Here is a 27,015-nt window from a genome sequence, read left to right on the forward strand (position 1 = left end):
ACGTCATTGTGTGACTCATCAGCTTTATTCCTCTGTAGTTTCCACAACTCAGCACGTCTCCCTTGTTCTTAAAGATGGGCACCAGTACACTTCTCCTCCATTCCTCAGGCATCTTCTCACTCTCCAAGATCTTAAGTAGCCCAGTCAAAAACTCTACTGCCACCTCTCCTAAACACTTCCATACCTCCACAGGTATGTCATCCGGACAAACTGCCTTTCCATTCTTCATCCTCTTCAATGCCTTCCTTGCCTCACTTCATCGTTACTGATCTTGGCTACTTCCTGCTCCACGACAGTCACCTCTTCTATGCTGTGCTCTCTAACATTTTCCTCATTCATCAGCTCTTCAAAGTATTCCTTCCATCTTTCCATCACACTTGTGGCATTTGTCAACACATTTCCATCCCTGTCCTTGATCACCCTAACCTGCACATCCTTCCCATCTCTCTCTTTGCCTTGCCAACCTGTACAAATCCACCTCTCCCTCCTTAGTGTCCAACCTATCATACAAATCCTCATATGCCCTTTGTTTGGCCTTTGCCATCTCTACCTTCACTTTATGCTGCATCTCCCTGTACTCCTGTCTGTTCTCTTCTGTCCAGTCATCTGGAAGAACCTCCTGACTTCCCAGAGCCTGTTTCAGCTCCTCCCTGAAAGCCACACAACACTCTTCCTTTTTCAACTTCCACCACTTGGTCCTCTGCTCTGCCCTTGTCCTCTTCATCTTCCTCACCACCAGAGTCATCCTACACACCACCATACTATGCTGTCTGGCTACACTCTCCCCAGCCACTACTTTGCAGTCACTGACTCAGGTTGTAACATCTGCTCAAGATGTAATCAACTTGTGTGCTCCTGCCTCCACATTTATATGTCACCCTATGCTTTTCTGGAAAAATGTGTTCACTACAGCCATTTCCATCCTTCTTGTGAAGTCTACCACCATCTGTCCTTCTGCATTCCTGTCCTGCATACCAAACTTACCCATCACTTCCTCGTCACCTCTGTTTCCCTCACCAACATGTCCGTTGAAGTCTGCCCCAATCATCACTCTCTCACCACTAGGGATACCCTGAATCACCTCATCCATCTCCCTCCAGAATTTCTCTTCTAACTCTCATCCTACCTGTGGGGCATAACCACTGACAACATTCAACATCACACCTTCAACTTCCAGCTTCAGACTCATCACCCTATCTGACACTCTGTTCACCTCCAGAACATTCCTAGCAAAATCCTCCTTCAGGATAACTCCTACTCTATTCCTCTTTCCATCCACACCATCATAAAACAGCTTGAACCCTGCTCCTAATCTACAGGCCTTGCTACCTTTCCAGCTTGTCTCCTGAACACACAAGATATCCACCTTTCTTCTCTCCATCATATCAGCCAACTCTCTAGTTTTCCCTGACAAAGTCTCTACATTCAAAGTCCCTACTCTGTCCTACACTCCTGCCCTTCCTCTTCTCTCTTTGCCTACGAACACGCCTTCCTCCTCTCCTTCTTCAACCAGCAGAAGTCCAATTTCCACTGGCACCCTGTAGGTCAACAGCACCTGGGGCAGTCGTTGTTAACCCAGGCCGCAACCGATCCGGTATGGAAGTCGTATTTGTGATTTGCATGTTTTGATTTGGCTGAAATTTTACGTCGGATGCCCTTCCTGACACAACCCTCTGCATTTACCCGGACTTGGGACCAGCACATGAAAGGTACATGCATTCCAGCAATTCTTCTAAATATTTTCAGACGTAGGACACTGCAGTCAACACCTGTATCCAGTCTGAATCTGTCCATGACCATTCACTTTGTCCATTTCTTCCACCTTGTTGTGATTGTAACTATTTTTCCAATCTGAGTTGCTTTTGTCTGTCCACCCCTCTTCATCTCTATTGATCCCTTTAACATTTCACTTTCTGTCTGCTCAATTTAATTTAGAATTCCCTCATTTTTCTTGGAATGTTCTTTTGCTTTCTTTTCACCTGAGGCCAAAAAGATTTTTTAAGAAAACACTTTGCATGTTTGGCCATAAGCAGGGCACTTGTGAGACTCGTGTTTATAACCACATTTTCTGCATTCTCTGGCACTGCTGTCATTTGGCTTTTGTTGTTAGCTTCTTTTGACTTAGCTTGTTTACTGCCACTTCAAGCAAATCTTTCTCTTTACTCGGCAGATATCAATTGCATTTCTCAACGACAGATCAGGTAGTCAACATTATTGTCAAAGTCTGTGGTAATAAATACCTTTATGGCTTCATCTCCTACACATGTAGAAAAGTTGCACACTTCACTTTCAGTCGTGTATTTCTTACACATGGATAGATGGGTTTCACAGAAACATTCAAATTCATAAACAATCATCTTGATTTATATTTTTTTTAAAGACAATCCCTATCTGTGAGAAATAGATAGATAGATTCAGACCCTTTTCAACAACGTGAAAATTAGTTCAGGTGCCTCCCATTTCTCTTGACCTTTGTTTTTACACATTGATTGCAGTCTACATGTGGTAAATGAAATTTATTGGACATTAAATTCCTGAAATCCAAAATGATCTCTTCATTGTTGAAATGCTAAGATGGTTCACTTTGTATCTTACACAGCGCTAAATGTTTCTAAGCCACTGTTATAGACATGATCAGAGTCTGACGCACAAGTCACCCATTTCTCAGCTGTTTAAAAGGGGAAACTCTCCACTGCTACATCACCTCAGTTTAAGGGCATCACACCAATCATCACAATAATTAAATAATCACAATGCAACACAGTGTGTGTAAGGAAAAAGCTCATCTTGTTACTTTATGAGGCATCTAATGGTATCAAAGCCTTCATGTCTGTCCCACATGTGAAATGAACTAAGATTTCATTGACTCTCACTGGCGTTTCACTTTAAAAGGCCAGACCATGAATCAGGCAAAGTAGGTTTCTCTCAGTGCTCAGTGACTCAGAACCAGTCAGTAGTGCAATAGCAATAATCTAATCTCAAATATAAACAATTTTAAAAAGTCTTCAACTGCAGGTTTCAGACATTGGTTGGTGAACTCTTCTGCCTTCTTTTGGCACTGGTCTCGTTCATGGAACACATCTTTAAAATCAGCACGAAACTTCTCCTAGTTTTTCATCAGACATCTGTAAGGATCATTCACCTGGGGGAAATCTTCATGTATTTTCTGGAAGTGTCTGGCTGCAGCTCTACAGATGTGCTGTTTTAGAGAAACTTCAAACTGTCTGTCTGTGTTAAGATCCTGGTTGTCTAGAGCAGGGGTGAGCAATCCATGTTCCTCAAGGGCTATGCTATGCTTGTTTCCCAACTATCCCTGTGTAACGGGGTCCTATATTCCCTTTGTTATAATTACACAAAATCTGTTTTTATCTCCAAATATTTCTATACCTGACTGTCAGGACCTCCTAACCTGTTGTTTTTGTTGATAAAGTTTGAGTTAAAAGCCACTCCTCATTCATTTCTGCTTTTGTGGTACCCCCCTATAAATTCTGGGCGCCCACTTCCCCTCTCCCCTTTTGTACAATTCTCCTGTGGGAGAGGTGGGTGAGATTTTCTCAGTTCAATTAACATAGTAATGCATCCTGTTGTTTCTTATTCTTTTGCATTTATTTTAGATCATCCTCACCATCATTATGTTTGTTACTCTCTGTTGATATGAATGTGTTGGCACATGAGCGCTTATAAAGCTACTTTTAATAAACTTCCAACTTGTGATTGGCAGAGCACATCTGATCAAGGTAATCAGCATTGGTAAGGCTGGGATAGTTGGATAAACAAGCAGGGTTGTGGCCCTCAGTGCCCACCTTTGTTACCACCACCTTATGCATCTGAACACAATTCAGTCACGCTTCATGGTAACATTGGTCACACTCCATTTCAGTAATCATCATTGGTATAGCACCAATAATTACCCCTAGATTCACTGTTGACAGGTAACATCAGCAAATGACAACCTATATAGAGAGTAGGGTAGACATTTGGACGCAGCCTCCGTCTCCTCTCACCCTGGCCCTGTTCCCATTCCATGCACTAGAGCCCTAAGGATGGCTTTATTAAACTCACACCTGCCCACTCCCACGGACCTTCTCTCAGAGCTTGTGAAAAATGTACACAAATACCCAAACTAAATAGGTTAACATCCCCAGCAGGCTTTAATCATGATTGCGTTTAAATAATAATAATGCTAAACCAAGCACCATATGTGACAAAAACAGTGGGTGTTTTTTTTATTTATTAGCGTTATACGTTAAAACAAAACCACAACTAGCGCCACCTCAGTTAAACGTACTGCATGATACATATGCACCAAACCCCCACCATTCCCCACGGGTGTCCCGTGAAATTTTCTGACCGCCCACAGCAAAGGTAAAATTGCTTGCACCAACTCGCTCCTCAAAACCAGCCTAAATCACTGACTGCATGGAAGGATTGACATTTGTAGTATCGTAACCCCAAAAAGACTCTGACGCCAGATCTCAGTTTGTAGAACTTTACTGGTCAACTCCAGTTAATGTAGTTCGTCTAACAGTGTCTAACATGGATAGGGTACAACCTCCATCTTGGGTCTGTGTTTCTTCTTCTTATCAAAGATAACTCTAAGTCATAGACATATCAACACCCTCTTGTAGTTGACCACTGTAACAACAGTTATTGCACATAAACATCACACAAGCTATGTTTTAATAACTATACTACATTTGGTTTGGCTGCCTCTTCCTCTGTTCTTGGTGTTGCTGGTTGCAATGGTTGTATTGACCTTGATGCTGCTACCACCACCCTTGTTACAGCATCCTCGATATAGTGTAATGACTGTGGGTTGTCCCTGGAGCTATGCTAGGCTAGGCTAACTGGTCACTGGCTCAGAGCTACACGGCTAGCAGGAAGTTAGCAGCTACCACTGTTATTAGTTTTGATGCCGAGAGAATCGTGCCCCATCCACCGCACGACCCCGAGTGTCTCTGTAAGTTGGAGTAGTTGCTTGGATAATCAAGTAAGAGGCAGCATTGTCTTCCAACAGCTGATTTATTTCACAGCAAACAAGCATAATTCTCGTCACCACATGCATGCGCTATCACCAAGCCCTTTCTCCCACGCGTCACTCTAAGTTATGGTGACAGCCACATTTTCAATAAACCCAGCATGAACACAAACCCAGTTCGCACAACATAACCCAACTTAACACAATAACACTGAACATAAACACTGTGTCTCTAATGTATTGCTGACTACTTCCTGTTTGGTGACCTTGATTTTCGTTTGATCAAAAGAAAACACAAGTCTCATGCTACCTCCCGCCTCGTTCCTGTCTTAGTTTAACTTATACGCAATATAAGTACATTACATGGTGTCAGAAGTCTGTCAAGAACAGTAACCACGTAGCAATGACCACTGTTGAATCCGACCCGAGTTTCTTAACTGAGAAAGGATGAGCTGAATCAGAGACTAAATTAACCGGTTTTATTATAAACAGAGATATCTCTGGAGATCAGCACTCTACAGTGAGTCAGTTCCTCAGCCTGTGCCTAGTGAGATCTACATAAAACAGGAAAAGCAGTGGTTTTCACAGACAAGAGCCGCTCCCTGGTTGACCTCTCCATTCCCGCACTGGTTAAGGTCACTTCCTTATAAGGTAAAACTGCCCAATTCCCTTAGCAACAGCTATGCAGCAGGCGCACCCTATATCTGGGGGTCACAGTGTCTTACACAAAGAGGAGGTTACAGGGCGCGGCTGTTGTCTCTGCATACCATACTTAATTCATACTAGCAGGACCTATACAACTTTATGCCTTGAATCCTATGTTCTATGAAACCCTTTTCTCAGGTAGTTGCTGCATTCCCACACCACGCAGTTTGACCACCCGAAGATTGACTGGGACGCCGCGGATTTATATCAAGAATTTGAGAGGTTCCGCTCCCATGTTAGCTTCGTGTTCGCAGGACCCCTCGCCGAGCTCGAGTCCAAGCAGAAGGCGGGCTGGCTAGGTACGTGGATAGGCGAGCAAGGGAGAGAGATTTACAAGACGCTTGTGTGGGTGGACGGCGAAAAAGACGACCCCACAAAAGTGCTGGAAAAGTTTGCCGTGTACATCAGATCGAGAAAAATAAACGGATCGCCCGACACCGCTTCAAGCAGAGAAAGCAAGGTAAAACTGAGAGTTTTGACCACTTTGTAAAGGATCTAAAGCTGCTTCTAATGGATTGTGAGTATGCAGACGCCGATGACATGTTGATTGACGCTATAATAGCAGGAGTCAGAGAGAAACGTGTACAGGAGAGGCTGCTGGACAAAGGTGAAGAGCTGACGCTGGCCAAAGCAGTTGAGATTCCCCAGCAATTCGAAATGTCACAAATTCAAATGCGAATTGTTAGAGAGGAAGATGCACAGGTGTCACAAGTGTCAACCAGACCTAAGTACAACAACCAAAACAAAAAGGCATACAGTCACAAGCAGCAAAACCTCACACAACCAGTGCAAACCATGCAAAATAAAACAAAGAACTGCTCAAAGTGCGGGACAGACCCAAGACACAAGTGGAATCAAGGTAAATTTCCAGCAAACGGCTCTATGTGTTCAAATTGTCAAAAACCAAATCACTGGGCAGCAGTTTGCCACAGCCGCTCAGTAAGTACGGTCAATGTAGAGTCAGCCTTTCCACAGAGTGAACAAGACATTCTGGACATCAACCTGACAACAGATGATGTTCCAATAGTGACACTGGCAGAGGACAAGTGGTTAGCGGACATTGATATCCTGTCACACAAAATGCAGTTTAGAATAGATACAGGGGCAAAATGCAATACACTGACTCTGAACTGCTATCAGTTACTAAACCACACGGGGAGCTAAAGAGCTCCAAAAGAGTGCTCAGGACCTACTCAAACCACAAGATAAAGCCAGTTGCTGCAGTTGACCTTCCACTAAAGTACAAAGAGCATAAAGGCACAGCAGAGTTTGAAATAGTGAACATTGCACAAGAGAATGTGTACAGCAGCAGAGGCCTTAGGCCAAATTGCTAGACTGGACTCACTACAAGACAGCAGTGTAGTAGACAAAGTGGGCACTTTAAAGGACACTACCACAAACCGGAGCCCACCTGCTGGCCTTGAAAACTTTCCAGAACTGACACGCACTACAGGGACAGTGCCAGGCAAATATACAATAAAGATTGACCCCGAAGCAAAACCTGTGGTACATGCTGTGTGCAGACAACCAGTAGCACTCAGAGCAAAAATAGTGGAAAACCTAATTGAGATGGTCAGAGATGGTCACATCACCAAAGTCAACCAACCAACTGAGTGGGTGAGTTCAATGGTTGTGGTCACTAACAAGGACAAACCCCGTATATGTATAGATCCAAGTGACCTGAATAATGCTATCAAACGGGAGCATTACCTAATGCGTACAATTGAAGAGGATGTATCCACCATGCCCAATGCAAAAGTGTTCTCTGTACTAGATGCAAAGTCAGGTTACAAGTGTCACATCCACCAGACACCAGTGCCATACGTGGGGCATCTAATAACAGCTGATGGACAAAAACCAGATCCGGCAAAGACAGAAGCCGTGCGATCCATGCCGCCACCTACTGACAAGGAAGGCATTCGCCGCTTTCTGGGATTTGTGACATATTTGTCAAAGTTCATTCCAAACCTGAGTGAGATAGATGCTCCATTAAGACAACTTACAAAAGTGATGTAGAGTTCTCATGGGATCCAGCACAGCAGCAGGCATTTGACAAGCTTAAACACTTGTGTACTCGTCACCCAGTGCTGAAGTTCTATGATGTGACAAAACCTGTGGAAATATATTGCGACGCAAGCAGCACTGGACTAGGAGCTGTTTTAATACAAGATGAACAACCTGTAGCCTTCTCATCCAGATCTATGACTGATGCTGAGACACGCTATGCTCAGATTGAGAAGGAGATGCTCTCCATCATTCATGCATGCACCAAGTTTCACCACTACATATTTGGCAAACACGTCACAATATACAATGACCACAAGCCACTGGAGGACATTCACAAGAAACCTCTACTGTCAACCCCAATGCACATACAGAGGATGCGTTTGCAATTACAGTGGTATGACATCACAGTCAAATACAGAAGAGGAAAAGACATGGAGCTTCCAGACACACTGTCCAGAGCACAGCTGTCAGACAAGACTCCAGAAACAGGCAGTCTAGAGTGTGTCTCAATGCTCAACTTTCTGTCTGCAAGTACACCGAGCTTCAAAAATGCACCAAAGAGGAACTAAGCCTTCTCCAGCAAATCATTCAGCAAGGCTGGCCAGACAGCAGAAAGGAACTACACACCCCTGTTCAGTCATACTGGGACTCAAGAAGTCAGCTAGCTGTAACTGACTGCGTAGTGTATAAAGGAATGCGCATAGTTGTTTCTCCCACCATGAGAAAACACATGCTGGAGCTCATACATCAGGCTCACCTGGGAATGGTGAAGAGCAAGCAAAGTGCACGTGAAGTGTTATACTGGCCAGCCATGAGTGCGGAAATTGAGAACATGATCAGAAGCTGTTGTAAATGTGCTGAGATTCAAAACAGACTTCCCAAACAGCCACTCATGCCAACGGAAACACCTGAGCTATCATTTGAATTAGTGGCCTCTGATTTGTTCGACTTTGAGAACAAGCAGTACATTGTACTAGTGGACTATTATTCAAAATACATCGAAGTTGAACTGTTGAAAGATCAGCGCAGCCGCACCACTATTGAGACCCTGAAATCTCAGTTCAGCAGACATGGCATCCCTGCCATTCTACGAACAGATAATGGCCCTCAGTACGCATCAGAGGAGTTCAGAGAGTTCTGTCAAAGTTACAGCATTCTACACAAAACATCTTCACCTCACACACCGCACTCCAATGGTGAAGCAGAACAGGCAGTATAAACTGTCAAGAGACTCTGGAGCAAAGCAACTGACAAACATCTTGCTCTACTGGACTATAGAACAACACCTCTTCAGTCAGTTGGCCTGTCACCTGCTCAGCTCCTTATGAGCAGGAGACCCCGCAACAAACTGCCCACAGCTCGTGCACTACTTAGACCCATGACCTAAGACACCCTCCGAGTCAAACACTTACTAGACAAAACTAAAGATACCCAAAAGTTCTATTACGACAAGAAAGCGACTCGTCCCCGCCCAGACCTACAGCCTGGAGACGAAGTCAGGATGGTACCATATCCTGGTAACTACAGGTGGACCCCTGGAGTCATAGTTTAGCCACACAGCTCACCACGGTCATACATTGTGGACAGTAAAGGCAAGCTGTTTCGCCGCAACGTGCAACATCTCCGCAACACCACTAAAACAGCCATGTTTTGTGTGAAGATGAGCCCTGGAAGGAAACGCCAGCTGAGGAGCAGCAGACAACAGTATCCCCCCCAGAGCCACCTCCATCACTTCCTGAAGTACCCCAGCGCTCACAAGCTCCAACGGGTGACCTCTATCGTACTAGACGAGGCAGAGCTGTAAGACCGCCTGAGAAGCTGAACTTACGAACTGTTGTAGTCAGGGACAGGCGAGGACAGACGCCTGGTGGAAGCGATGTGCTAGTAACTTCTCTCTCCTAGTTTAGTTTGATTTATTGTTCATTTCATAAGCTAAACTTACTTGTTTTTAGGCCCGAGCAGAGACCAAAGGTCTCAGCTCAGGGACTATTATAATTGCTCACTGTGCACAGGACGACAACGACTTCTCTGGGGGGGGGCGGTTTCAGGCATCATCTAGCGTCTACCCGCACTCCACCATGACGTTACTGGGCGTGAGACCTTTCCGAAAATGTATACTATATATTATGATTAACAGGTGGGCGTGGGCCTGGAAATTGTTAGGATTATTATTATTATTAGGCCCGAGCCCACTGATAGTGCAGGCAAGGGCCTATTGTAATCCCTCAATGAGCCAGGAGTACAAAACTGCCAGGGGTCCCACCAAGTAGCATGGAGGACTTACCCAAACCCCCCATGACGTAGGACAGTGCAAGACCTTTCCGAAAATATATATATTATGATTAACAGGTGGCCGTGGGCCTGTAAATTGTTAGGAATATTCTTATTAGGCCCGAGCGGAGACCAAAGGTCCCAGCGCAGGGACTATTATAATCGCTCACTGTGCACGGGACGACTTTGCTGGGGGGCGGTTTCAGGCATCGTCTAGCATTTACCCGCACCTCACCATGACGTTACTGGGCATTAGACCTTTCCAAAAATGTATAATATGTGGGTGTCAGGTGGGCGTGGGCCTGGAAATCGTTAGGATTAGGATTATTTTTTCTTCCCTATTATTATTTTTCTCCGAAACAACCTCAAATTTGACCCCCTGAACATGTGAAAAATTTGCATGCCACTCAGAATTGTGTGAAAATTTTATATTTTATGGGTTTCATAAACAAACTCAAAAAAATGCCTCTTCAGCGCCCCCAACAAAAGTGAAAATATATTGCGCCTATGGGAGGCTCACTGACATTTTTGTCATCACACAGTCACCAAACCTGGCACATCTCTTCTTCATGTCGGGCCAAGCAAAAAAGCTTGTCATGTCGAGGTCGTGCGACCAACAGGAAGTTCACCAGCTGGGAGTTTATCTTGAGGTCATTGAGTTCGCTGTTTTTGCTCACCTCAAACTTGAACGAACTCCTCCTTGGGCTTTTCACCAAATGAGCTCATTTTTGCTCAGCCTCCTGCAGAGGGGCTGCAAAAGTTATCCAAATTTCATAATAAATTTTTACGGTTTTCCTTTGGTGGGCGCAGCAAGTTGACGCAGATCGCGCACGCATTGTCGGATTGGAATCTGACCAATTGATGAATTGTAGACCCCAGGGGCCTGAATCCAGGTGATTGAACAAAATCACAGTAGGTGCTATACCCTGTATAACAATTTGAAAATTACTTTGTCATAATTGTACCAAATTTGGCACAGACATCCTTTAGGGCATGCCCATCAAAAAAGCCAATTGGACCCATGTCCTATTTTCAAGGCTGTTGCCTTGGTGACCAAATCTTGCCATTCATTTCCAATGGGAATTTTACAAAATGTCCAGTTTTTGCACACCTCGTACTTGAGCAAACTCGTCCTAGGGCTTTTGACCGAATGAGCTGATTCTTGGTCAGCATCATCTAGACGTGTGGGGCAGCTAAAGTTATCCAGATTTTTTTGCTAACTATTACGGTTTTCCTTGCCGGACCCCAGATGTTGACCTATGTATTTGCCAACTTGATCAGATTTTAGTCAGTCCAATTGATGAATTGTAGACCCCACTGGCCTGAACCCATGTGACTTAAGAAAGTCACAATAGATGCAATAGCGCACCCTATGTGCTTGCACTTACTTTGTCAGAACTCTACCAAATTTGGCACGAGCATCCTTCAGGGTATCCTCATCAAAAAGCCAATTGGAGCTTTATACCACTACTTGCAACTGCTGTATTAAGTGTCCACTGTTGCTCAGGGCAGGGGTCCACTCAAAGAGGTGGTCCACTGTTGGGTCAATTCGGGGAGGGCGCTCACACGCATGGTCGGATTTCAATCGGACTAATTGATGAATTGTAGACCCCACTGGCCTGAACCCATGTGACTTAAGAAAATCACAATAGATGCAATTGCGCCCCCTATGTACTTACACTTAGTTAATCAGAACTGTACCAAATTTGGCACAGACCTCCGAGGGGGTCCACTCAAGGATGTGGTCTACTCGGGAGGGAGGTGGTCTCCTCGGGGAGGCGGTTCGTTTGGGCGAGGGCCGCTTATCACCGCTTGCGGCTATATTTTTGTTTGTTTTTCTTTTTTTAACGTTTGTTTTAAAGCCCTGCATGGGTTATTGCCATCCTACACCAATGATCTGTTTACACCATAATCCACAGACTTTTTAAGTTTGTGTTATTGATTCTTTGTTTTTGTTTGTGTATTTTTACCTGCCTCACCTCTATACAGTCGCTACTTTTGCTGCTAGTTGATTTTTTGAAAGAGTCGCTAGAGGGATATGAATAAATATAATAACATGAATAAATATAGTCACAACATCACTACATTGGCAACAGTGTTCAGCTCTTTGTCTTTTGGAGTTTTGGCAGCCCGGCCAATCAACTCATCTCTGTCCATCTGCACCCCATGGCCCTAAGTGTTTGTGTTGAGATGAAGAAGAAAGGTAGAGGGAATAGAGGGTCACCAAAGGAGGCAAAATATGGCCTGGAGCCAGCTTCCCAACCCCAGCAGTAGGGGAACCAGGTTTACTTTGTGGCCATACTTAACTGTTATTATACATATGCTGTGACCTGGGAAACATTAAAGACATTCATAACCAGTCTGCTGATTTTGTCTCTTTATTAAGTAAGTGAGGTATGTACACTGACAATACCACAGATAGAATGAATGATTGTTGAATTCCTTTATAAAAATAAAAATCTGACATCACACATCTGATATACAAAAAACAAAGAAATTTTAAATTCAGAAAAATGGTTTCAATTCTCTGGTGACCTGTCCAGGGTGTACCCCTGCCTTTCACCCAAAGAGAGCTGGGATAGGCTTCAGCAGATCCCTGTGACCCTGGTTAGGAATAAGTGGAAATAGATAATGGATGGATGTGTTGCAATTCTGACAAAAAACATAATTACAGCACCATTTACTGTTCTGTTATTTATACGTTTACATGAATATTAAACATAGGACTAAACATTATCGTAATTAATTTCAAAACAATTATTTGGCATAGTATTAAATGAAAATTACCCAGAATACACAGTATTAATTCCCAAAATTAAAGAAATAAACACTACCAGGTTATGAAGTTTGAGTACAAAAATATAAGCATTGTATGCAATGATTTTCTTTTGTTGCCCCTGTCACCAGAGTCTGGAAAATATGTGTGTTTCTCACTTGACTCACTCATTTATTTCTTGATGCTAAATGATTTTCTCAAGTTTTTGTCAGCTTGCTTTCCTGAAATATCTTCCCACGTTGAAGGAGCATTAGCAGACATTGCATTTCATGCTTTAGCAGAAGTCAGTGTTGGACTTTGTCATCACATTTACAGTAGTCTGATATCTAGAGGAATTGTCAATGGTAAACACTATTTGCTGTGATTTTCTTAAATTTCCCTAATAAGCCAGAGTGGTGCAGTCTTTATAGTATGCTACTGTGTATTAGTCTTTGCTATAACATAAAGACAAGATATCCAGCAGAGCAGGATATTTCTCTTTCTGTAGTAATAGCAAAAGGAGTATGAATATTAGTGTCTCACTTCATGAAAAATGACTTTTTGAGACTCTGTTCTGCCTGGCTACAATCAATATCTTGCCAAGTTTTAGGAATATCAGCAGGCTTTGCATTGTAGATTTTAGCAAACTCTTTGTTGAACTTTGTCATCACATATTTCCAGTAGTCTGATGCCTGAAGACTTACATCTGCAACAATTTTCCAGTCTGGGAAAATTTCTCTGTAACGCTTATAAGGATGCCATTTATCATTTGTAGCTTTGCAGCAAAATAGTGTTTTGCTGTTCACAAGAGCTGAGCAAATGTCGGTGGCAAGTTTTCCTGTCTCATTCCAGTAGTTGATGGACAAACCCTGAGATCGGTGCAAAGAAACCCGATGGTGCTCATGGTTTGTTCCTCCTGCATCACAAGGTGCTTTGCAGAATGGACACTGTTTACCACATCCAATCAGTCTGTGAAACAGCTGAGTCTGAGGCTTCAGGTGAAGTGTATATAGTTTTGTCCGGATGTCTGATTCTTTAAACTGCTCTTTCAGAGCTTGTCCCATCTCTCTGAGAGACACTGTGAGAAACTGAGCAAATCTTTCTGGGTCAGCAGTGTTCAGGATCATGAAGGCACCAAGAGCATCCTGGGAAATGACCAGTTTATCACCAAGTTCCTTGCAGATATTTTCAACAAATGTCTTCAGACTGCTGCTATTTTTCATTTTGGCCTTTTTGATGGCATCATTTATGCTGCTGATACTTGACTGAAGATGTTGATCCTCAAATTCAGACATTTTAGATCCATCTGAGAAGTGTTTCACTATTTGGTGAAGAATCCACTTTTTCACATACTCCTCATATGAGGAAATGTAGCTCACATACTTTTCAAAGTCTTCCTGTAAAAGCAAATCCTGTAAAATTGAAAACTGCAAGGACATTCGTGTGCTGAACTGTTCTCTTGTCAACATTTCACCAATGATGTCATGACCCAGGAAACGATTGACAAAGTCTTCAACTGCAGGTTTCAGACATTGGTTGGTGAACTCTTCTGCCTTCTTTTGGCACTGGTCTCGTTCATGGAACACATCTTTAAAATCAGCACGAAACTTCTCCTTGTTTTTCATCAGACATCTGTAAGGATCATTCACCTGGAGGAAAACTTCATGCATTTTCTGGAAGTGTCTGGCTGCAGCTCCACAGATGTGCTGTTTTAGAGAAACTTCAAACTCGGTGTCTGGATTAAGATCCTGGTTGTTTTGCAGCCTCTCATCAATAATGTTTAGGATCTCCTGGATGTAGGTTTCATGGTAATTGGTATTTCTTTCCTGTTTTTCAGTCACAAACTGTGTGCAGGCATCTATGATGCTGTCAGCCAAATTCTGCACAGCTACTGCTGTACCTTTTACGTTTTCTTCAGCTGTATATTTCAAAGGCTCCAGGCCACAATCACGCAGGTTTTTTTGATTTAAAAATTGATGTGCATGACTTCCCTTATGTGACAGGTTCATTCTCAGGTAATATAACACGCTGGCGAAAACATCTGTTGCCTTCTGTGCAGAAAAAGAAAGTTTCTTCAGTGTTTCGTTCCACATCTTTTCAAATACTTTGTCCAGTTCATCGTCTGTCATCTGAACATTTCTCTTCCGACATTCATCAATCAGTGCACACACTGCCTTCTCTATTTCTTTTGTGTGATCACTTCTATCAACTTCTGTCTGTCCCTGTCTGATGTCAGCTGCTGCTTCCAGCTGATGAAACACTGAGCTCTTCATTTCTTTTCCAAGGCTTTTTGCACTGTTTTCAAAGTCGGCTTTGTATCGTTCTACCAGACAGACATGACCTTCTGTTTGTGTGAAGTACTGTGTCAGATTATCAAGAAGCTTTGTCTCCCATTCAGACAGAACTTTACAGGCTTCAGTTTTCAAATCCATGAGAAGTTTTCTGATGTCAGATGTTTCAGATGTTGCAGCAGCTGTACCGAAATTTGAAATCCTTGTTTCAGCATTTGTAACCGATGTGTACATGTCTTTCTTGAATTCCCATTCCCATTTGTTGAACTCTGTGCACAGCCTCATGTATGCATCAGCCACTAGGCTGTTTCTGAAACTGAAGTTGAAGCTTTCATGTTTTACTGCCTTCCACAGGCTGGTCATCCACTCTGTAAAGTCCAAAATTTTATTAGTAGATGATTTACAGCTTCCCAGTAGCTGGATGATGTTTTTCTTGAGCTCATATACAGCCTCACTGTAACCTGCATTGACTGGTGCCATTGGTGGGTTTCCATTCCAGAGTCCAGGAACGTACCAGTTGCCGGTGTCTGGACTATACTCCATTACATCCGTGAAGCTCTTGTACTCCTCTTTCTTTTCCATTTTGGCTGCAGCCTGGGTCATCTCGTTTAGCTGCTGAAACAGTATTTTCCTGTCTCTTAAGTTCTTCTCATGGGCTGAAACATCAGACACATTCTGGTGGACAAACTGACATTTGGGCTTCTTGCCCACCTCTTTCATCCTGAGAAAAGCATGCACAACTATTTGGAGAATGTCCTTCATTTCTGTTGAGTTCTCCATTGCAATGTTGATAATGGTGATATCACTCAGCCCCACAACAAGTGTTGCTAGCTCATTGTCGTGCTCATAACTGTCATCCAGCTGTGCCAGTTCTGGTGACTTTAAGCCCTCAGTGTCAATGATCACCATGAAGTCACAGTTGAGAACTTTTTTAACATCTTCATTGATTGTGAGCAGCAACATAAAAGCACCTCGAGTACATCGACCACTGCTGACTGCAAACTGCACTCCAAACATGGTGTTAAGGAGAGTGGACTTTCCTGTGCTCTGAACTCCAAGAACTGTGACTACCAGGATCTTGTTCTGTGGAGACACCAAGTCACTGAGCTGAGCGAGGACGTCACTGACCCATCTGAGAGGTATGTTGGATGCATCTCCATCTACCAGCTCAAGAGGAAATCCATCACGCAGTAACTCTGCACACAGTTTGGGCAGATGCTTCAGTTGTTGACATGATGGGGATGTTTCTGGAAGGGAAAGCGAAGCTTCATAGATTTGACCCATTTCACGGAAGAAGTGTTCAGTCCCCAGTGAGCTGTTGGAAAGTTGTTTGTCAATGTCTTTAATCTCCTCTTTCTTCTCAGAGTCCTTGCATTTCTTTTTGTACTGCTCTCTGAGGTCAGACAGTTTTTCTCGAGACAGGTTATCAAGGTTAATTCGCATCCATTTCAGGAAATAACATCTCTCTGTTCCTGGCCTTGATATAGCACTGATGAAGCTTGACATTGCCTTTGACATGTCATAAGAGTTCTGTTGTTTCCAAAGTTCTTTTTTCTTTTCCTGAAGATCACTTTTGTACATTTCTATGTTTTGAGACCCAACTTTTTGAAGACGAAACTCCTCCTTCTCTAGACTTGTCAGTTCCTTCCATATTTGGCCTTGCAGGGGAAGCTGTGCTTCTTTGTAATTTGGGATGTCTTGAATTTCTGCAGTGATGGCATCTGCATTTTTCTTGGCAGCCTGGCAATGTGGACAATCCTCATCAACTGAGATTCCCAGTTCATGGGCAATGTCAGCCATCTGCTCTATTTTCATCTTTATCTTTGAGTTCTTGACTACATTACTGACTGTTTCCCTCAAATCTTTGACAAACTCTGCATCATTCATCCCCTTTCTTTTCAAAATAACGTTCCTGTTAGTCAAGCCAAACTTTGTTGCTGTTTTTTCAAGGGCATTCAGTCTGAAGCTCTTACTCTCAGGGTTGCCCACCAAGAAGATCTGTGCCTTGTGGTGCTGGTTAATAAGCAGTTCACTGTCAGAGTCCAAATTGTCAAAGAACACAAAAACTGCTGCAGATGTCTGACACAAAAAAGAAAATTGTGTTTCGAATGAAGCAACATCCCCACGAAGGTTAGCTACAGCTACTGGCTCACTGAAAATATCAATGTTTTTGTTTCCACAAGGAAGATACCAAGTAATTTCAACCAGTCCATTGGAAATTCTTCTTGGACTGTCACCACCCTGCATGTTACAGTGAACAAAGGTGTCATGGTACTGCTGAGAACTGCTCAGAAGCTTATTGAGGATCTCTGACTTGGACAGGGAGCACTCACCCAGTCTCACAAAAGATATCATTGGAAGATCAGAGAGAACAATTCTGTCTTCAATGAAGCCTTTGGATTCTGAGAGTGACTGAGGTCTGTACTTCTTAACAATGTCTCTCATGGCCCACAGCATGAGTGTGGACTGTTGTGTGTCAGAGTTGGGAAGCAGCAGAGGTACAGAAAACTGACACATAGACATTTTGAGCGCCATTTCCTGTTGGACAAAACCATCAGAAACCAGAAACAGAGCAGTGATTATGTCGAGGGGGTTCAGTATGTCACCTGAATTTGGACTGTCAAACAAACCCTGAATATCTAATGTTGTGTTTCTGTTTGCAACATCACTGGTTGATTCACCTTGTGATGTACATTTCACATCCCTAGCTCTCACGTTAATCATCATCAGTTTCTTCAGAAAATACCACGGAAGATCTGAATTAGACTTGGCAGGTTCATCAGTAATGGTCTTCTCATCAATCTGAAGTATTCTGCTCAGTGACAGCTTCTCTCTGTAGTGCTGCTCCAACCCCAGATCCTCCAACAGGCTCTGCAGTTGTGTCTCTGTGGGCATGAAGATGGTTGTTATTTTGTTGTTAAATGGACAAACATAATTTATACATATATGCTGAAATGTCTGGGAATGTGGCACAATGTACAAAATCAAATTTAACTTTCTATTCAACCTGAAGTAAGTTACATTTTCCATTTAATTTGTGTGTAAAAAGCAATTATGATGAAAAATTCCATCCAATTTTACTGTTGCCATGCTATGGAATAGAGTTATTCGTGTATATTCCATATAACCTATAGCAACTATAATTTGATAACAAGCCCAAAATGGCTGTTTAATAGGACAACATTTCAATCTGGTGAGAATTCTATATAAGTGCTAGGTAATACTAAGTTAACACTGTATTAACCATCCATCATCTATACCCACTTATTCCTAACCAGGGTCACGGAGATCCCTGTGACCCGGGTTGATTGAGCCTATCCCAGCTCTCTTTGGGTGAAAGGCAGGGGTACACCGTGGACAGGTCACCAGTCCATCACAGGGCCACATAGAGACAAACAACCTCACATACTCACACTCACTCCTATGGGCAATTTAGAGTCACCAATCAACCTGACAACCAGTTTTCATAAACTTGTATACCAGGTTTTTAAGTAAAAAACAAATTAACTCTGTTGTCAAAGCAAACTTTTTTCAGCTACATCTCCTTGCAAAGGTTAAGCCCTTCCTGAGCTGCAGTGACCTGGAGAAAGCCATTCACACTTTTATTGGTATCCAGCTTGATTATTGCAATGCTCTTTATGTTGGAATCAATCAAGTTTGTCTGTATCGCTTGTGACTTGTACAGAATGCTGTGGCACACTTGCTGTCTGACAGTAGTAAGCATGATCATATCACCTGTGGTATATTGATCAAAATGCAAGTCTGAAATATCTTAATAAACTTATGCATTTTTGAAAGTCTTCTTTTTTTTAAGTTTATATAGTTAATCTCTTATATATATATATATATATATATATATATATATATATATATATATAAAAATTTCCCTTCTTACCCCCATGGGTGGTGTGAGTGTGTCTTCCTCAATCTCAGGTCCTCTAACAAAGGCCTGGGAGTTTGAGGGTTCTTTGCAGTATCTTAGCTGTTCCTAGCACCGCGCTCTTTTGGACTGAGATCTCTGATGTTGTTCCTGGGATCTGTTGGAGCCACTCTCCCAGTTTGGGGGTCACAGCCCCGAGGGTGCCAATTACCACCGGGACCAATGTTGCCTTCACCTTCCACATCTTTTCTAGCTCTTCTTTAAGCCCTTGGTATTTCTCCAGCTTCTCATGTCCCTTCTTTCTGATGTTGCTGTCACTTGGGATGGCTACATCTACCACAACCTGACATACATGTTTTTGGACTGTCGGAGGAAACCAGAGTACCTGGAGAAAACCCACACAAGCACAGGGAGAACATGCAAACTCCACACAGAAAGGTTAGGTCCCTGCTGGGTTGAATTTCTGATGCATGATTAAAACCCATATGGACATTCTGTGATTATTGCTCATCTTTCCTGCTTTAGCCTCCAGAACATAGTCAGGAAACACTGCTGCAGAGCACAAGTTGTTCAAAGTTAACCCCACCTGCACCCCCTTTTACACGCCAGAGCAGCTGGCAAACAAGGCTCGAACAAGATGTAGCATTTGCTTGATGCACACTGTACCTGGCTAGTGTCCATTTTCTGTTTACTCTACTGTTAAATTGTGTTCTGAACTTCCATTTTACCAGGTTCTGCTGCTGTGGTGTCACTCCCGTCTCCCTCTTGTAGCTCCCACTCTACACAGCCTACTATTGTTGCTTGTTAGCTTGAGTTTGCCATGTTGTGCTTTCAGCATATTATTCAAGCAGGCAGCACCTGTTGGGGCCAATTTGTGGGCATGTGCACTCCAACCCACTGCAAAGGTGATAATAGGATTATGGTGGTGGCTCTCAATAGGAGTTTATGAAAGGGGCCGAGGGGGTTTAAGGGGCAGAAGGCACAACCAGTTCTTACAGAAACCACAAACATGAGCGTAAGATATAGGCAAGGCAAGACAAGGCAAGTTTATTTATATAGCAAAATTCATACAGAGTAATTCAAAGTGCTTTACAGAAATAAAAGACAGGTTAAAAATACATAAGCAAGAATAAAAATAAAGGCATGTCACTGCTTTGTCACCATATTTGCCCTTTATGACATCGACTATCGGACCATGCTGACCCATATTTGTGGGTCCCCTACTTTCAGTTTGTCCTATCCCTGATGGACTAAAAGTACCTCAACACAGACTATCTGCGGAGACGATCCTGAGTCCCAGACTCTTACGTCTAGGATCGAGTAGACTATAGCTGGAGGTTCCAAACCCCTTATTTAAGTCTACAGCTGTTTAGAACTGTATTCTAAGGATAACACTAAAGCGCCTGGGTTCCTAACCCCGGGGTCCCTGACCCAATTGGCTTTAGAACGAAGGTTCCCAACCAATCAACTTAGAGTACTGACCGTGAGTCCGATTGTCTCCCCCAACAGGACAAAAGTAGTGACAAAACAGACAAAAAAAAAAAAAAAGAAAAAAAAAAAAAGATGAATTAAAAATTGAATTAAAAAATGAATTAAAAATTAATATTAGAGGAAACTGAGTGCAGATAAATCAGTTTGGATAAAACACTGTCAGGTCTAGTCAGGTCATATGTTATATGCCACACTAAAAAGAAAGGTTTTTAGCTTGGACTTAAACATTGCCAGAGATGAGGCTTGTCTAACATCATCAGGAAGACTATTCCAGGTTTTAGCTGTATAGAACTGAAACGCTGCTTCTCCCTGTTTAGTCCTGACTCTGGGCACGAGCAGAAGGCCTGTTCCTGATGTTCTCAGAGTTCGAGATGGTTCATGTGGCATCAACATGTCAGAGATGTAATGTGGTGCTGAGCCATGAAGAGACTTATACACAAGCAGTGCTGTTTTAAAGCCTATTCTCTGAGAGACAGGAAGCCAGTGCAGAGATCTGAGAACAGGAGTAATGTGGTTGTACTTCCTGGTTCTAGTCAGGACCCGAGCAGCAGCGTTCTGAATGTACTGTAGCTGCCTTACAGCTCGTTTTGAGAGCCCCGTGAACAGGCCGTTACAGTAATCTAGCCTGACAGAGATAAAAGCATGGATGAGTCTTTCCAAGTCTGGTTTAGACATGATTCTGATCCCTTTGATTCTGAGATTCAAGTCTGAGTCCATGATTACCCCTAGATTTCTGACTTGATTTTTAAATTTTAGAGAAAGAGACTCGAGGTGACTGCTGACACTTTCTCTTTGTTTCTGTGGCCCAAAGATGATTATTTCAGTCTTGTCACTGTTTATTTGGAGTGAGTTGTTTGGCATTCATAGAGTGATCTGTTCAATACAGCTGCACAGTGAATCGACCGGTCCATATTCACCAGCTGTGAGTTAAATGTAAATCTGAGTGTCATCTGCATTGTTATGGTAGGACACATTATTGTTGCGTATTAAGTGGCCTAAAAGCAACATGTAAGATGGACCCCTGGGGGACCCCACGTCAACGCCATTTGGTCTGAGACACAGTTGCCAACTTCAATGAAATACTTCCTGTCTTCAAGATAGGACTTAAACCTTTTAGGAGCAGTACCAGAGATGCCTATCCAGTCCTCTAACCTTTGTAACAGGAACACATGGTCCACTGCATCAAAAGCAGCACTTAGATCCAGCAGTACTAAGACAGAGACTCTGCCAGCGTCGGTGTTCAGATGAATGTCATTTGTCACCTTGATGAGGGCAGTTTCAGTGCTGTGATGGGGCCTAAAACCTGACTGAAAATCATCAAAGCAGTCGTTTAGCATGAGAAAGTCAGTAAGTTGTTGGTAAACAACTTTTTCAATGATTTTGCCTAAAAACGGCAGGTTTGATATGGGCCGGTAGTTGTTCAGTACCATGGCATCAAGATTACTCTTCTTCAGGAGAGGCTATATATCTCAAGACAGAAACCCTGTGTTGCAATACATCCACATCTTCTCAAGTCTGCTGCACCTTACAAGTTTTCTACTTCAGGTTAATGTTTACTGCGTAAAGAACAAATCCAACCTTTCAATCACCAACATGTCAAATGATAAGCTTAGTCGCTAAACTTTGGTGTGTTTTCATCAATTTAGAACAGCAACAAAATTATCAAAGTATTATAAAATTATTCTGAAAAATATTCTGGACGTTATGTGTCATTGTATTAGATTGTTGCAATAATACTATACATACATTTGCAGAAAGTAAGCATGTTTATCCCCCTACATGTTGATAAGAGTATTAAAACCTTAAAAATATCAATTTTTTGGTGACCTGTCCAGGGTGTACCCCTGCCTTTCAACCAAAGAGAGCTGGGATAGGCTCCAGCAGATCCCTGTGACCCTGGTTAGGAATAAGTGGGTAGAGATAATGGATGGATGGATGGAAAATATGCATTTAGTGCACATTTAGAACAGATGCAAAAATGTGTGATTAATTTGTGGTTTATCTTCTATTCTTTTCTTTATACTTATTTCTTCCTAACACTGTGCAGAGTCACTGCATCAGGAATGTGGAAGACCGTTGAACTGTCATTTATTTAGCTGGCATAACATTATAGTGCAGTCAGGATGGTTTACAACACCCCAGGAATGATCCAATTCAGCTCATCAGACAAACAGGATGTCCTTTAAACTGCCAGTGGTTTATGTTTGCATTGATCCATAATATTTCCATTATATATTCTTATTCTTTGCTAACACTTATCTGCAGTGTGCAAAACTGTTGTGATTTATTGCTTCATTTTCTATAACTTACTTGAATGTGTAGCTGCCATGTCAGGTGTGTCTATACTTTGATTCTTCAGTTCATCAGAAACTTTCTGCCCCTCCCTGGAAATGGTCACAGTGTAGTTCTCCACTTCACCAGCAGGAGTGTCCAAATGCAGAGACACTGACTCACTGCTGACATTAGAGACTTTGATCCTCCCAGGACAGCAGGGAACTGTGGAAATAATAATAATATGCTGATGATCATAGTGCTTTAATTAAAGTTATCTACATACACACTGCACTTTATTTAGCTCATATTAATCACTTCCATTCAGCAGTTCTGTTACAGGCTCTGTTGTTTCCTCACAGTAAAGATCAATACATATATCTCATCACCAATTTCCTTGATAAATGATAAAAACATATGTAAAAACAATGTATATTATCTTATCCTATACACATTACCTTACAGGACAGTGTTTCTGTTTCATTTTTCTGGATCTTTAGATGGACAAAATATTAACCTCCATTGTGGTTAGTCAGTCATCCCACACTTGCTCCAATTATTAAAACAACTTCTTACTGGGATAAAAAGAAACAACTCTTCGTTCCTCAACTTATTTAAATATCCTGCCAAACAATGCCATGAGCTGACATGACAAACCTGCACTGTTACATCCTTCCATCACATAAAATGTTATAATGTTGCTTTCTCAACTGATAAAAATAACCCATTTTTTGATCATCTGATTAAGTATGTAAAGCGTTCTCACAAAGACAAGGCCAAGGAAAGCACATTTTGTGATAAACAAATCTGCCTTATTAATAGGACATGAAAATAATACCCCAGACACAGTATTAGGTGTATATAAGAGTTTACAGTAGGAGTCTTGAAAACCCAGCAGTATCACATTAATAATCAGTTAACCAAATAATAACTGTATGATGTTTATCTTGTTTTTCAGAACTGAACAAACCTCAGACAAAACAACAGTATATAACTCACCTCTGTAGATGAGATTTGCCCATGGAACTACTGCTCTGTTCAGATAATAAAGAGTTACTGCAGATGAAGCCCAGTGCAGCCCCTTTTATCCTGCTGGGTGAAGATACTTTCACTTATGTCTTTCCTCTTAAGCCACAGGGTGCTGGAAGGTGTGGCTTGACTAAACAGACACACCCACCATAGTACTGTATGACTAGACCCTGAAACAGGTCTGTCGGGATTAACAAGTTAAGGTGTGTTTTCTCAGAAACCACAGCTTCCAGCACAAACATAATGGAACTCACCTCAGAAGCCTCAGCACCAGAAGTTGTTTCTCTGCAGTGCAGCCGAATTAAAATAGTGTGTTAGGAACCTAACACTGATGCCATGAGAATCACACACTGTTGATGAAGCATTTTTGAAGCAACCTGGTTACAGCAGGATGAATATGTCAGTCTGAATGAATCAACCCCCCTCAGTCATAAAAATTATCATGTTCCTCGAAGCACAGGTCGAGGTGGAGGAGTAGCTGCAATCTTCCAGTCAAACTTATTATTAAACTTTCATCCTCAGAACAGTTATAACTCATTTGAGAGCCTCACTCTTAGTCTCTCACATCCAAACTGGAAAACACAAAAACCAGTTCTACTTGTCATTTTGTACCGTCCACCTGTTCCTTACTCAGAGTTTTTAACTGAATTCCCTGACTTCCTGTCTGATTTAGTGCTTAGATCAGATAAAGTCATTATAGTGGGAGATTTTAACATTCATGTAGATGTTGAAAATAACAGCCTCAGCATTGCATTTAATTCTATATTAGGTTCAATTGGTTTCATTCAAAATGTTAATAAACCCATCCACTGTTTTAATCACACCCTTGATCTTGTTCTGACCTATGGCATCGAAATTGAACATCTAATAATTTTTCCCCCAAATCCTGTTTTGTCAGATCATTCTTTAATAACTTTCGAATTTAAAATGATGGATCATGCAGCGTCTGGAAGAAAATTCCACTACAGCAGATGTTTATCCGACAACGCTGTTAATAAATTTAAGAAAATGATTCCATCTTTATTTACATCTATGCCAAGTGTAAACATAGTGGAGGGCAGCTGCCTTAATCCTACTCCCTACCAAATTGATCATGTTGTTGACAGCGCTGTAACCTCACTGCGTGAAACGCTTGATTCTGTAGCCCCTCTGAAAAAGAAGTTAGTGATTCAGAGAAGACTAGCCCCATGGTATAATTTACATGTTCGTACCTTAAAGCAGGCATCACGAAGGCTGGAAAGGAAGTGGCGTTCCACAAACTTAGAGGAAATTTTTCTAGCCTGGAAAAACAGTCTACTAACATATAAAAAAGCTCTCCGTAAAGCCAGAACTGCATACTATTCATCACTAATAGAGGAAAATAAGAACAATCCCAGGTTTCTTTTCAGCACTGTAGCCAGGCTGACAAAAAGTCACAGCTCCGTTGAGCCCAGTGTTCCCTTAGCTCTCAGCAGTGATGAATTTATGAGTTTCTTTACAAATAAAATCACAACTATTAGAGATAAAATTCAGCAGATGCTTCCTATACCTGCAATAAATGAATCTTTTACTACAGTAGCTCTTGAATCATCTGTAGGACCTCAGTTATGTTTAGACTGCTTCTCTCCTATAGATCTCTCTGAATTTACATCAGTAGTTGCTTCATCGAAATCATCAACGTGTCTCTTGGACCCCATCCCGACTAGACTGCTTAAAGGCACCCTGCCATTAATGAACTCATCTTTATTGGACTTGGTAAATTTATCTCTAGTATCAGGCTACGTACCACAGGCCTTTAAGACTGCAGTAATCAAACCTTTACTCAAAAAGCCTAGTCTTGATCCAGGAGTCTTGGCTAATTATAGACCAATATCCAACCTGCCATTTATTTCTAAAATCCTAGAAAAAGCTGTTGCTAAGCAGCTATCAGAGCACTTACACAGGAATGAACTATTTGAAGATTTCCAATCAGGATTTAGAGCACATCATAGTACAGAAACAGCACTGTTGAAAGTTACCAACGATCTTCTCTTAGCCTCAGGTCATGGACTTGTTTCGATACTTGTCCTCCTAGACCTTAGTGCAGCATTCGACACCATTGACCACAACATCTTATTACAGAGACTGGAGCATGTGATTGGTATCAGAGGAACAGCGTTAAAGTGGTTCCAATCCTATTTATCGGACAGATTCCAGTTTGTTCATGTCCATGATGAACCTTCCACACGAACAAAAGTTAGTTATGGAGTTCCACAAGGTTCTGTGCTAGGACCGATTCTGTTCACCCTGTACATGCTTCCTTTAGGATATATCATTAGGAAGCACTCTATTAATTACCACTGCTATGCGGATGACACTCAGTTATATCTATCTATTAAACCTGCTAAGACAAACCAGTTAACCAGACTTCAAGCCTGTCTAACTGACATAAAGGCCTGGATGACCAGTAACTTTTTACTTTTAAACTCGGAGAAAACAGAAGTCATTATATTTGGGCCTAAAAATCTCAGAAATAACTTTTCTAAAATTATAGCTACTCTAGATGGCATAGCCCTGGCCTCCAGCACTACTGTAAAAAACCTTGGAGTTATTTTTGACCAGGACATGTCCTTTAACTCACACATAAAACAAATTTCTAGAACTGCATTCTTTCACCTGAGCAACATTTCCAAAATTAGGAACATCCTGTCTCAAAATGATGCAGAAAAACTAGTCCATGCATTTGTTTCCTCAAGGCTAGATTACTGTAACTCATTACTATCTGGATGTCCTAATATCTTAATAAAAAGCCTCCAATTAATCCAGAATGCCCCAGCAAGAGTCCTGACAGGAACTTGCAAGAGAGATCATATTTCTCCTATATTGGCTTCTCTTCATTGGCTCCCTGTAAAATATAGAATAGAATTTAAAATCCTTCTTCTCACATACAAATCCCTTCATAATCAAGCTCCTTCATACCTTAAAGACCTCATAGTACCATATTATCCCAATAGACCACTTCGCTCTCAGAGTGCAGGCCTACTTGTGGTTCCCAGAGTTCTCAAAAGCAGAATGGGAGGCAGAGCCTTTAGCTATCAAGCTCCTTTCCTGTGGAACCAGCTCTCAGCCTGGGTTCAGGAGGCAGACACTCTCGGTACTTTTAAGGCTAGACTTAAAACCTTCCTCTTTGACAAAGCATATAGTTAGGGCTGCCTTCAGGCAACCCTGAACCATCCCTTAGTTAGTTATGCTGCTATAGGCCTAGACTGCCCGAGGACCATCGGTGCACTGAGCTCCCCTACCCTAACCCCCCCCCCATTCTCTCCCACCTCATGTATATTCCACCATTGAATGTTACTAACCTTGTGCTCTCTCTCTC

The 27,015-nt window shown here is 42.2% G+C and overlaps 1 protein-coding gene across 2 annotated transcripts; it reads right to left on the reverse strand.

Moving 5' to 3' along the window:
• Nucleotides 1-12,621: 12,621 nt before the first annotated feature.
• Nucleotides 12,622-23,733, reverse strand: LOC113144435 (up-regulator of cell proliferation-like). 2 transcript variants are annotated; one of them, XM_026330514.1, is made up of 3 exons: nt 23,649-23,733; nt 22,689-22,874; nt 12,622-17,892 (listed from the first exon to the last, which is right to left on the reverse strand). In XM_026330514.1, exons 2-3 carry the CDS (start codon nt 22,705-22,707, stop codon nt 13,256-13,258), a joined length of 4,656 nt encoding a protein of 1,551 aa, XP_026186299.1. In that variant the 5' UTR covers nt 22,708-22,874; nt 23,649-23,733; the 3' UTR covers nt 12,622-13,255. The 2 variants fall into 2 exon arrangements, with proteins under 2 accessions (XP_026186299.1, XP_026186290.1); XM_026330505.1 differs by lacking the exon at nt 23,649-23,733 and adding an exon at nt 23,167-23,215.
• Nucleotides 23,734-27,015: the final 3,282 nt, after the last annotated feature.

Source organism: Mastacembelus armatus, chromosome 18 (genome assembly GCF_900324485.2).
Source record: "Mastacembelus armatus chromosome 18, fMasArm1.2, whole genome shotgun sequence".
In the NCBI taxonomy this organism is placed as follows: Eukaryota; Metazoa; Chordata; class Actinopteri; order Synbranchiformes; family Mastacembelidae; genus Mastacembelus; species Mastacembelus armatus.